At 43.0% G+C, this 12469-nt stretch overlaps 2 protein-coding genes across 2 annotated transcripts; both read right to left on the reverse strand.

Annotated features, from left to right (window-relative positions):
- Window positions 1-8864: 8864 nt before the first annotated feature.
- LOC114870377 (G-protein coupled receptor 4-like) lies at window positions 8865-10091 on the reverse strand. The gene is made up of 2 exons (XM_041067597.2): window positions 9705-10091; window positions 8865-9631 (listed from the first exon to the last, which is right to left on the reverse strand). The coding sequence occupies exons 1-2, from the start codon at window positions 9929-9931 to the stop codon at window positions 9127-9129; spliced, it is 732 nt and encodes a 243-aa protein (XP_040923531.1). The 5' UTR covers window positions 9932-10091; the 3' UTR covers window positions 8865-9126.
- Window positions 10092-10287: 196 nt separating this feature from the next.
- Window positions 10288-11754, reverse strand: LOC114870372 (G-protein coupled receptor 4-like). Its single transcript, XM_029174883.3, has 2 exons — window positions 11284-11754; window positions 10288-11210 (listed from the first exon to the last, which is right to left on the reverse strand). The coding sequence occupies exons 1-2, from the start codon at window positions 11508-11510 to the stop codon at window positions 10706-10708; spliced, it is 732 nt and encodes a 243-aa protein (XP_029030716.2). The 5' UTR covers window positions 11511-11754; the 3' UTR covers window positions 10288-10705.
- Window positions 11755-12469: the final 715 nt, after the last annotated feature.

A 12469-nucleotide genomic window follows, 5' to 3' on the forward strand; every position in this document is an offset into this window, starting at 1 on the left:
TCTTTCTGCTGATCAGTGGAGGTTTCTGCCTGTTCCAACGGCACAGCTGCAGCAGATAAGGGATTGAACTCAGTAGCACTTTGACTTACCAGTCAAACTCCTAATGCTCAGTGTCCACAGCAGCTTTATGCATATTGCTGATGAGTTCATTGCACTGTTGATTCCCCATAAGAGCAGTTGTAGACATTAAGCTTTTTTAAACTACCTGGTCTCTCATTAATTTCATTGTGGGTGATGCACGATAACAGGAACTGATGTTAATAGGAGTGACCATTGCAATGATTAATAAACCATTATTGCATTAGACTTTTTATTTTGACATAAGAGACTAAACCTTATGTTTAATTACAATATTTTAAAGTTGTCAATATTAACAAAATGTCAATATTATCAAAATTTTATTTAAATTGTTTTTTTAATTACCGAATGTTCTTCAGCTCTGTCCTTTGGCTTATACAGTAGAAAAATAATTGATGCATGATTTTGTGTTAAAATATTCACATAGGTCTGCATTTTCTACATAGTACAGTAGCAACATTTAGGACTTAAACAGTCCTTCTGGACACAATTTAAGTTAGGTCAATTACCTGACTGTCCAGTTAATCCCTATGCTTAAACATAGATTAAAACCTACAGTACTTCTCTCATTTAGGCGTGACCAAAAACACGGTTATAAAAGTTGCCGTGACCAAAGACTCGCCCCTTGTTCTCTCCACGACAAAACGACGGACCTTCTCACCAGGATCGAGCAACCTTTGCTCTCCTCGTCCTCTCCATCGCGTCCGTCCACCTGGAGCCTCCCTCTGCCCCCGACACGTGACTATATCGCTGGATATAGCCCCACGTGTTTGTGTGAATAAGGCCACAAGCCTTATTCACGCTAGTCCCACTTCACACTCCTTCACACGCTTCTCTCCCTGTGAGTGCCAGACACGCGCGCTCCATTCAAAGGGCTCACCGGCACTAGAGACACTAGAGTTAAAATTAATTGTTTAATAAAGAGTTCATAATTGAATTGGTCGTTGTCTGTAATATTTGTATATGGTTTTGCAGCACTGGTGAATTGAGTCGGCTATGGTACGGAGTTCACCCTTCAACTAACTTAAATACAATTGAGACTGTATTGGCTATTCCAAATTGGTTATTGGTCCCTGGTTACAGGGTGGTGCCCCGTAAATTAAGTAATAATAATTAGTTCAGTTAATAATTACTAATCAATAATGTTGAGTGTGTTTCACTTACCAAACTATAGACCTTTGTCATATAGTTATATATATTTAAGCTAATAACCAAAATTTGTGAATCTAAATTATAAACATAATTGATATCTACACTCAAGAGCTATAAATCCAATTATTATAATTTGAGCTCCTCGCATATCCCCAACATAATAGGTGCAAACCTGTAGGAGCTTAATGAAACTCAGCCCTTTTTGAGACCAGGTGGTGTTACTGATTTATTTGGCAATACCACCACCCTCACATTGCCCCAACAATAATAAAAACCCACACTCCCTCCCTCAAAATCTTTTCAGAATAAAAGCAATCCAATTGCCTATTAGTATGTTTTCTGCTTTTGATTGGATAGTTACTGACACTGTTTTAACTTCAGCAGTTAGGCACACACATCCTCTAAATCCTTTCAGAATTAAAGCATACTGTAAGTCAAAATCATTTTCTTAGAAGATTTTCAACTGCTTCAGCTTTTTCTTCATCCACCACTCATATCCTGTGGCTCAATGGTATAAGTCCTTGACTCTGGAGTAGGAGATCTGGTTTTATAACCCATTGAAGGCAGGATTATGCATTCAGTTCTTAATGTAACTACATTGATTTCCTTCAGATAAATTGAGTTATATATTTAATATATCATCAACTTTCAGCTATAATTAAAAAGGGTAGAGATTCATACTGTTTCACATTTTAGCAATTAACCACACACACTTTTAAGAATAAAAGCATTAATTCATATCTTCAGCTTTATATAGGAATATTTCTCCTTTTAACTGGTTTATGATGATTTTATTATATGACTATTCTACAGGTTAGTAAATAGGGACACACTTCCTTGATATCCTTTCAAAATATAAGCACCAATCCAAATCCAAATCTTTACACTAACTAGCACATTTTCTGCTTTTTAACTGGTTAATAATGGTTAGTTAATGAGACTATATTGCTGTTTAGCTATTAACTTCACCTGCTTCCTCAAATTCTCTAACCTTTCCAAATTTAAAATTCAGATACTCCCTCTGCACCACCCACCTGTCAGCTGTTTTAAATGTTTCCACAACATTAAACTATTCTTTCAGCTCTTGGACTCTATTTACCTATTTTGATACATTCAGCTATATTTAATCAAATTAAGCAATCCTTTACATACTTCCTTTATTTTAGCGTTTCTTAAATTTTAGCAGATCTCTTCGAACTTTCCTTCATTTGAAATCAAACTGCTTCAGATTCTTTTGAAAATAGTCAGCTCTGTTTAAATAACACCCAGTTCTGTTCAGATACATTCATTTATACTTTATGTGTTTGAGCTACTTTCATATATGTTTTAAATGTTTCAGCTATTTTCAGCATTTCTTCATCAATACATTTAGCATGGAAGCATTCACTGTTCATTTTCCTATGGAAATGCGTTTTCTAGTTATTATTATTATTATGTAAGTGTTTCTGCATCTAACTAGTTCTGAATACTTTCAGCTACAGAAACCATTTAAATACCAATAATAGTGTTAAGGTATGTGCACATACTCATACAAACATATACATATATCATATACATACACATATGCATTGTTATACATATCTCATACTACTTAATAATAGCCATGACATACAACACCACAATTTCCATTTTCACGCATTATTGATCTTGGTAGTGATAAGTAACAGTAATACTTACAACTAGGTTTAGAAAGCCTGTTTATCAGCTCTGGTGTTGAGTGTCCCACTACAAGGTTAGTAAAGCTTTAGCTGTAGAACCTCTCTCTTTAACTGATCACTACAGACACAGATTTTTAGCTATTGATATATTTTTTTCACGCATTCGTAGTCATACGTGTCTTCTTTCTAATGATATGTCTGGTTAAGCCCTCAGACCTATACTTTAGTCTGTAGCTGCCTCAAAGCGCAGAGAGTTCCATAAATCCTCCCATTCACTCTAATGCACTTTTTCAGAGAAACGCAGAGGTACAACATTTTGAAATCGTGACCGTTGCCACTATTTTTTTTCTTCAAATATAAAACTCATACCAGTTTATAAAGTGAAGTTATTTTTTGACAGCTATTATGGTTTTGCTGTAACAAGCCTGTTTAGCAGGGGTTCAAGTTTTCTCAGAGCAGAAGGATCCTGATTTTCCCACTTTTCATCTCCATGACAATGGCACAACTGCAGCTTTGAGTGACAGGTCAAACTCCTGATGCTCAGTCTAGCAGCTCTATGCATATTACTGATTATTTCATTACACGTTTCGATTGTTTAGTAATTAATCACACATTTACTCTACGTCCTTTTAAAAATAAAGGCACTAATCCAAATGTTAAGGTTTAACAGCACTATTTTTGCTTTTGAATAGGTAATTGTGACTAGTTAATGAGACTATTTTACAGTTTAGCTATTAAGCACACACAACTAGTTAGTTAGACTAATATACTGTTTAGCAATTACCTGCACAGGCTTCCTTCAAATCCCTTCAAAAAAGCACCAATTCAGATCTTTAGCTAAAAATAACAACATTTCTGCTTTCAACTAGTTTATTATGACTAGTTAATAAGACTCCTTAACTGTTTTTTCCAATTACCTGCTTGGGCTTGCTTAAGATCCTTTCAACATAAAAGCACCAATCCAGATCTTTAGCTAAAAATAGCAGTATTTCTGCTTTCAACTAATTTATTATGAGTAGTTAATGAGACTATTTTTCAATTTAACAATTACTTACACATGCTTCTTCCATATACTTTCAAAATAAAAGCACCAATTTAATTTATCACCAATTTTTTATTTAGTCATTTTTATGCTTCTGAACTAGTTAAATGTCAGGAACACACGGAGGAGGACCCAAATGCACAGTGCGGACGAGGATTATAGTTAACAACAGTGTTTATTGTGTCGGCGTAGTCAGGCAGTCCAGGTCATACACGGTGTGTCTCAGTTCTTCAGGTACAAAGGGAACAGGCAAGATCAGATTCGGTAAACGGGCAGAGGTTCGGTTCACAGATAAGCTCGGCAGAGGTACAGGCAAGGGCTAGGCAAAACTCAATGGTCAGACAGTCGTAAGGTTTACCACAAAATCCAAAGCGAAGGTACAGATGAGGGTCAGGCAGGAATCGGAGGTCAAAGACAGGCGCGATCAGCAAACAAGACAACTATACACAAACACTGGAATGTGGTACTAGGACTTGACAATCTGGCAACTAGAGTGTGTGAGAGGTGGAGACTATATACTGGGGGGGATTACTGATTACAGACAGGTGTGTATAATGAGGACCGGTAATGACAGGGTAAACAGCTGAGATGAGGTATGAACAGGAAATCCTTCAGAGTAAAACAGGAAACAGTACGGATCGTGACAGTTAAGACTCTGCAGCTACTTTCAGTTGTATTAAATGTTTCCATAACTTTAAGATATTCTTTCATCTCTTGCATTTAAAACTATTTATTTGAGAGTTAGCTGTTTTTGTTACATTTAGGTATATTATGTATTCCTGTATTTTCAGCAGTTTTTTCAATTTGAATTTCAGCAAATATTTTCCTCAAATTGAAATTCAACTGCTTCAACTTCTTCTGCAAACATTCAGCTCTGTTTAAACAACTCATTCTTTTCAAATCGACTTATCTTTGTCTTACATGCTTCAGCTACTTTCAGCAATTCTCCAGGAATGAATTCAGCATGGAAGCATTCACTGTGCAATTTACTATGGAAATGCTTTATCTAGTTATACTTATTTTTCTTTTTATTTGTATTTAAGATCACCAGTGAAGAACCCATAGACTTTACTCAGAATAAATCCAGTTGTAGGTGCAGAAGCAGCTTTTATGAGCTGGTCAGCTTCTTGTTGAAAGGTTCAGTAAACTGTACCCACAAACTGTTGATGACGACAGCAGCACCTCAGACATGAACCTACTGAGCACATACCTCAACCACATGTGTTACCACGTTTTACCACTCGTTGCTGCAGGGACATGGATGGAAAAATATTATGTTGCATTTACCACAAAGTGGCATCATGTTGTTGAGGTTTACTGTAAAACTACAATGTAGATTAAATGTGTTTAACCAAAAGTTTTATGAACAAAAAATTAAAGTACACGTTTTGGTAAATACACTAATGTCCTATTAACGTTCACTATTACTTACTGTATATGTAGTTTATATCCTATATGTAAACATCAGATCATAAGCGAACCCTTAAGTTTTTATCGTATCATAAATATTTTATATTTGTACATACTGTATTTGATACAAGTAAATGATTGGACAACAGTGCAGACGTTCACTAACAGGCGGCATCTAAGTTCTGTTAGTGACTTTACCTTGTTTTATGTCATGTATCAAATGTTTAACAAAAGTTTTAACACATCAGAATAATGTTAGTAAAGCGACAAGAGCTTTATGCTCAACCGTAGAGTATGTGTGTGGGTTTGAGTGTAGCACTACACGGGGCGAGCATGGGCATACTTGAGCGAGAGAATGGGTAAGTGTGAAAGAAGAGTGAGGATGGCTCTGGCTGTGCTGTGTGTGGCGCCTGGGCAGTAGTACTGCGGTCCCTGGGTCTCTTCCTGGCTGGGGGGTTGTGGGGGGCGGTGGGATGGGTAGCAGAGCCAGTCGGGAACCTGGCTCTGCGGACCCTGGCGCTCTGCTTCCCAACTACATTTCTCCACATTCATCCACTTAGGTCTGCAAGGGGCGTCCTGCTGATGGAGGGACCGGGGCTACCGGGAAGTGGTTCCGTCCCTCCCAAGTGGGATGCTCTGCAGTTTTAATTGCATTAGTCATACACACTTGTCCAGGAATCTGGGGGCTCCTTCCGGGGGGGCCAGTAGACGGAGCCTTCCCATTGATGGCTCTGTCTGCTGGACCCCCCGGAGAATTGGCAATCTCCCAAAGTTCCTCATACTTACCCACATACACATACATTTAGGGCCGGGGGTGGGCTCCTTCACTGGGGCCTGGGGCTGAGGCCAGTTGTGGCCTCGGCCACTGGCCCTGATGGAGAGATCACCACCCAGTTTTAACTGCAAAAAGACATTTAGGGCGAGGGGGGGCACTGTCCGGGGTGGTGCCAGGGGATGAGGTCGGGCCGATGGGGTCGGCCCCGCTCCGCTCGTGTGGGGGTGGTGGACAGGGAGGGGGCCCCACTCTGGGTGCGGGGGCATCTTCTGGCGGGCTCCCTACGGACCGTGGGTCCTCGGGCTCTACTCTTTCAGGCCGACCCTCCCACCGGGGGGAGTGTTTGCCCCTGGTTCTCATGGGGCGGACAGCGTTGACCCCCGGTGGCCCACTCTGGCCTCGGGTGCTGTCTCTGTGGCTGCTGCAGCTCTGCCTGGGGGGTTCTGTGTGGGCGGCTTGGGTTGCAACACCTGCCCTCCTGGAACTGAAGGTGTGTGGGCTCCCTGGCTGCTGGGATTCCTTCCTCTGCTTGCTGGATGGGCGTAGTGGCGGAGCCCCTCACATCACCCTGGCTTCCACAAGTGGCATTGTTCATGCACCAACGTCTGCCTCACCCTTTGGGTGAATAATATTAAGCTACAGCCTTACTAACCTTGTAGTGGGACACTTTCCAAATCCAACTGTAAGTATTACTGATCCTTATCACTACCAAGATCAATAATGTGTGAATATGGAAATTTTGGTATTTTATTAAGTAGTATGGGATATGTATAACAATGCACATATGTATGTATATGATATGTATATGTTTGTATGAGTATGTGCACATACCTTAACACTATTATTGGTATTAGTATTAATCTCCAAGGTAAACTACAGTACAAAAGTTGTTTAGTTATAAATGTGTTAGCCTAAGGTACATCCCATCTTCTTATTTATTTTGCTCCGATTGTTTACTTAACAGATTTGCTTAGTTTCAGCAACTGAAACCACCCTTCCGCATACGCACCCTAAAGCAGAAACTTAACCTGTCCACCAACACAGCAACATCACACATATTTTGGATTAGCTAAATCAACCATTAAATAAACCATAAATCAAGAAGAGTATATATATTCTATATATACGCCTCTTGTTAAAGCAAAGTTGTCCATCACAATATGGCATTCAGCGTAAGATATGCTGCTTGTTAAACTGCTGGACAGAAAAAATAAAAAATAAAAAGTAAAGCGACAAGAGCTGACCTTTGGAAGCTGAAGCAGCACAGAGTGAATGTCCTTCCTGTAAAACAGCATTGTAATTAAATAACAGAACCAGTTACGTGAGTGTGTTTAAAGTGTTTAAATATTAAATACGAAAGTGAACCTAATTATTTCAACTTCACTGCAGTAGTTTTGAACGTGGTTGAAGCATTCAACCATCCAAAGGTGAAGTAGGTCAGCACCTACCTCTAAAGCCGCGAGGGACGATCTCAACCTGAAAGCGCCTGTGTTTTATATCTTTTTGCTTTTATCCCTCTCACACGATGACGTGGCAGGTGAACAGGAAGGGCCTCGTTTCTTCCTGCAAAGCTCCTCTGCCTCCTTTTAATCCATCCAAGTCCTGGTGATGAGGAACACAGTATCAGCCCTGAAGAAGATGGACACAAAGGAAGGAGCCTCAGGATGAAGGTTCAGGCTTTAATGAAGGAGCCGTGAGCATGTGAAGGGTTTCAGCGAAGTGTGACCAGTGTTATTTACTTCATCACATCCTCCTCTAACTATATATATACACGTACACACACACACACACACACACACACACACACACACACACACGCACACGCACACGCACACACACACACACACACACGCACACACACACACACACACATATATATATATATATATATATATATATATATATATATATATATATGTACACGCGCACACACACACACACACACACACACACAAAACCTGCTGAAACGCCTTTACAGGTTTTTACTGATTGACACGAAGCTCATGTCCCTATTATAAATGACATAGTTAGTTTTATATTCGTTTTATGTTGTTTAACAGCTGGATGATGGAGACGCTGAACTGCCTTTGGAGCTGTGAGGAACATTTCAGATGAGGAAGGTCCGGTTGGAGGCTGCAGTTCAGGAAGTCATCGACCGGCAGCGCTGAGAGTGCAGCACATGAAGTCGCATGGAGCCGTCACAGTGTGTGTCTGATGTCATGAGGTTCGTGTGTAGGTTCTGGTACAGTAGCAGCTGAACATTAAGTGTCGTAGGTTTTACTTCTGCTCTGGACCTAATATCCACCTGTATTCCAGCCGGTTCCGTGGGAACTGCTCTGAAACACACCGTTTGGCCTGGAAACGTTCCTGAAGAAGAGACATGTTCTCAACTGAAGACATCTGGATTAACATTGGCCTTTTGTGGTTCTACCTGTGACACCTCTCGAGCTTTAAGCCGATGCTCTGCAAGAACCTTCTCAGCAGAGGTGCAAGTTCACTTCCTGTGAGATCTGCAGACCCATCTTTTTCCCACACACTGGTGAAACCGATCTGTCCACAAACACCTGTAGTTTTCTGTACAGTAGATCAGGAAGTGGGCAGCTTCTATGAGTGCTGGGTGAATATGAGGCGAATACATGCTGCAGTGTAAATGTCTGCAGTGCTTTTCTCGTGGATGCGGTGATTGGTGCTTCTCTGTGATGCATTGACATAAGTGATGGCGTCCAGCATCTACTCCATCTTTTACAGAGCTCTGTCTGTAGACGCAGCGCTGCACATTCACCGTTGGGCTCTTTGCTGTGACACTGTGGTTTCCTGTTTGTTTACAGTTAAGACAAAGGGGGCGCGACCACAGGAAGCAGCATGTCTGACCTCATCCACTGTGAGCTGCTGTTGTAAGATTTAACAGAACCCACACAACAAAGACAAACACTGATGTTTATTACAGTAGAACCATCTACTCAAACTCAGTCATGTTAACAGTTGAATTGTAACTTATGTCTTGTTTCCTTTCATGCTGATCTACTGATGCCATTTCTTTCCATTGTGCAACAGACAAAGGCCAGAAGCTTGTCCCCGAGTCCTCCCTGCTTTAGGAAAACATACAGGAACAAGTCGGCCAAAGGACTGAACTTGATTATAGTGAAGGACAAATCGCTGAAGGTGTTGTTACTTCTGGCATCTTCTGCCAGCGACCAAATGGCACTGGGCAGGAAAATCAGCGTGTAAATGAGCACCACCAGAACCAGAACCGCCACAATCCTCCGCTTTTCAGCAGCAGGGACGCTGATGGAGGTGTACAAGGCTCTGAGGGTCCCGCCGAGGAAGAACAGGAGCAGCGGGTAGGGCAGCAGGAAGACCACGGCCAGAATGGTTTCACTGACGACAAAGTCCGCCTGGAAATGCACAGGGAGGATGTAGAGCAGAGGAAGAGTCCAGACCACGGCAGAGACCGCCAGCGAGACGCCCAGCGTTCGTCTGAAGCGGTACCACAGCGGCCAGGCCACCACCAGGTACCTGCAGGAACAGACACGCATGAAGGTCACGGATCAGCCGCAGGCGAGTGGACGCAGAGCGAGACCGCTGCTACCTCTCCAGAGCCACGCACACCATGAAGCCCACGCCGGCCACCACACCGAAGTAGTAGACGAAGAAGAAGAGGTCGGAGTTGAGCGGCTGAAGCGACACTTCAACCACCATGCAGCAGAGCTGAATCAGGTCAGAAAGAAGGACGTTGATGATGTAGACAGGAACAACTTGATCCTTCTGGACCTGCAGGACAGAGGAGGAATCCACTCTGGTCACGAGGAGCCTCATTTACTGCAGCTGGTTCCACGTTGGCTGGAGATCATGACGCTTCATTAGCTCTGGTCCACACGTTTAACTTTGCAAGGAAAATGCTGAATGGTGCAGACAAAGCAGATGCATTCAACCCGCTGGTGAGTCTGGACCATTTGCATCAGTTTTGCTGTGTCTAGACTGGACCTCTGCACATACAGTAACCTGAAACCCATTCTTACAAAGGGGAATGAAGCAGGAAGGCTGCTGGCCCTGAACGCAGCATCGCATCATCAACAACTTTTTATTTTTATTTAAACTCTTCCCACACACTGCTGAAACCGATCTGTCCACAAACACCTGTAGTTTTCTGTACAGTAGATCAGGAAGTGGGCAGCTTCTATGAGTGCTGGGTGAATATGAGGCAAATACATGCTGCAGTGTAAATGTCTGCAGTGCTTTTCTCGAGGATGCAGTGATTCGTGCTTCTCTGTGATGCATTGACATAAACATAAGTGATGGCGTCCAGCATTTACTCCATCTTTTACAGAGCTCTGTCTGTAGACGCAGCGCTGCACATTCACCGTTGGGCTCTTTGCTGTGACACTGTGGTTTCCTGTTTGTTTACAGTTAAGACAAAGGGGGCGCGACCACAGGAAGCAGCATGTCTGACCTCATCCACTGTGAGCTGCTGTTGTAAGATTTAACAGAACCCACACAACAAAGACAAACACTGATGTTTATTACAGTAGAACCATCTACTCAAACTCAGTCATGTTAACAGTTGAATTGTAACTTATGTCTTGTTTCCTTTCATGCTGATCTACTGATGCCATTTCTTTCCATTGTGCAACAGACAAAGGCCAGAAGCTTGTCCCCGAGTCCTCCCTGCTTTAGGAAAACATACAGGAACAAGTCGGCCAAAGGACTGAACTTGATTATAGTGAAGGACAAATCGCTGAAGGTGTTGTTACTTCTGGCATCTTCTGCCAGCGACCAAATGGCACTGGGCAGGAAAATCAGCGTGTAAATGAGCACCACCAGAACCAGAACCGCCACAATCCTCCGCTTTTCAGCAGCAGGGACGCTGATGGAGGTGTACAAGGCTCTGAGGGTCCCGCCGAGGAAGAACAGGAGCAGCGGGTAGGGCAGCAGGAAGACCACGGCCAGAATGGTTTCACTGACGACAAAGTCCGCCTGGAAATGCACAGGGAGGATGTAGAGCAGAGGAAGAGTCCAGACCACGGCAGAGACCGCCAGCGAGACGCCCAGCGTTCGTCTGAAGCGGTACCACAGCGGCCAGGCCACCACCAGGTACCTGCAGGAACAGACACGCATGAAGGGCACGGATCAGCCGCAGGCGAGTGCACGCAGAGCGAGACCGCTGCTACCTCTCCAGAGCCACGCACACCATGAAGCCCACGCCGGCCACCACACCGAAGTAGTAGACGAAGAAGAAGAGGTCGGAGTTGAGCGGCTGAAGCGACACTTCAACCACCATGCAGCAGAGCTGAATCAGGTCAGAAAGGAGGACGTTGATGATGTAGACGGGAACAACTTGATCCTTCTGGACCTGCAGGACAGAGGAGGAATCCACTCTGGTCACGAGGAGCCTCATTTACTGCAGCTGGTTCCACGTTGGCTGGAGATCATGACGCTTCATTAGCTCTGGTCCACACGTTTAACTTTGCAAGGAAAATGCTGAATGGTGCAGACAAAGCAGATGCATTCAACCCTCTGGTGAGTCTGGACTATTTGCATCAGTTTTGCTGTGTCTAGACTGGACCTCTGCACATACAGTAACCTGAAACCCATTCTTACAAAGGGGAAGGAAGCAGGAAGGCTGCTGGCCCTGAACGCAGCATCGCATCATCAACAACTTTTTATTTTTATTTAAACTCTTCCCACACACTGCTGAAACCGATCTGTCCACAAACACCTGTAGTTTTCTGTACAGTAGATCAGGAAGTGGGCAGCTTCTATGAGTGCTGGGTGAATATGAGGCAAATACATGCTGCAGTGTAAATGTCTGCAGTGCTTTTCTCGAGGATGCAGTGATTCGTGCTTCTCTGTGATGCATTGACATAAAAATAAGTGATGGCGTCCAGCATTTACTCCATCTTTTACAGAGCTCTGTCTGTAGACGCAGCGCTGCACATTCACCGTTGGGCTCTTTGCTGTGACACTGTGGTTTCCTGTTTGTTTACAGTTAAGACAAAGGGGGCGCGACCACAGGAAGCAGCATGTCTGACCTCATCCACTGTGAGCTGCTGTTGTAAGATTTAACAGAACCCACACAACAAAGACAAACACTGATGTTTATTACAGTAGAACCATCTACTCAAACTCAGTCATGTTAACAGTTGAATTGTAACTTATGTCTTGTTTCCTTTCATGCTGATCTACTGATGCCATTTCTTTCCATTGTGCAACAGACAAAGGCCAGAAGCTTGTCTCCGAGTCCTCCCTGCTTTAGGAAAACATACAGGAACAAGTCGGCTAGAGGACTGAACTTGATTATAATGAAGGACAAATCGCTGAAGGTGTTGTTACTTCTGGCATCTTCTGCCAGCGACC

Source organism: Betta splendens, chromosome 15 (genome assembly GCF_900634795.4).
Source record: "Betta splendens chromosome 15, fBetSpl5.4, whole genome shotgun sequence".
Classification (NCBI taxonomy): Eukaryota; Metazoa; Chordata; class Actinopteri; order Anabantiformes; family Osphronemidae; genus Betta; species Betta splendens.

Bases quoted from the DNA above. Each gene is read 5' to 3' on its own strand.
- LOC114870377 (XM_041067597.2), bottom strand. From the start codon at position 9,931: ATGAGGCTCCTCGTGACCAGAGTGGATTCCTCCTCTGTCCTGCAGGTC. The intron at 9,632-9,704 runs GTAGCAGCGGTC...CTGTTCCTGCAG, and splicing joins GTGTGCGTGGCTCTGGAGAG to GTACCTGGTGGTGGCCTGGC.
- LOC114870372 (XM_029174883.3), bottom strand. From the start codon at position 11,510: ATGAGGCTCCTCGTGACCAGAGTGGATTCCTCCTCTGTCCTGCAGGTC. The intron at 11,211-11,283 runs GTAGCAGCGGTC...CTGTTCCTGCAG, and splicing joins GTGTGCGTGGCTCTGGAGAG to GTACCTGGTGGTGGCCTGGC.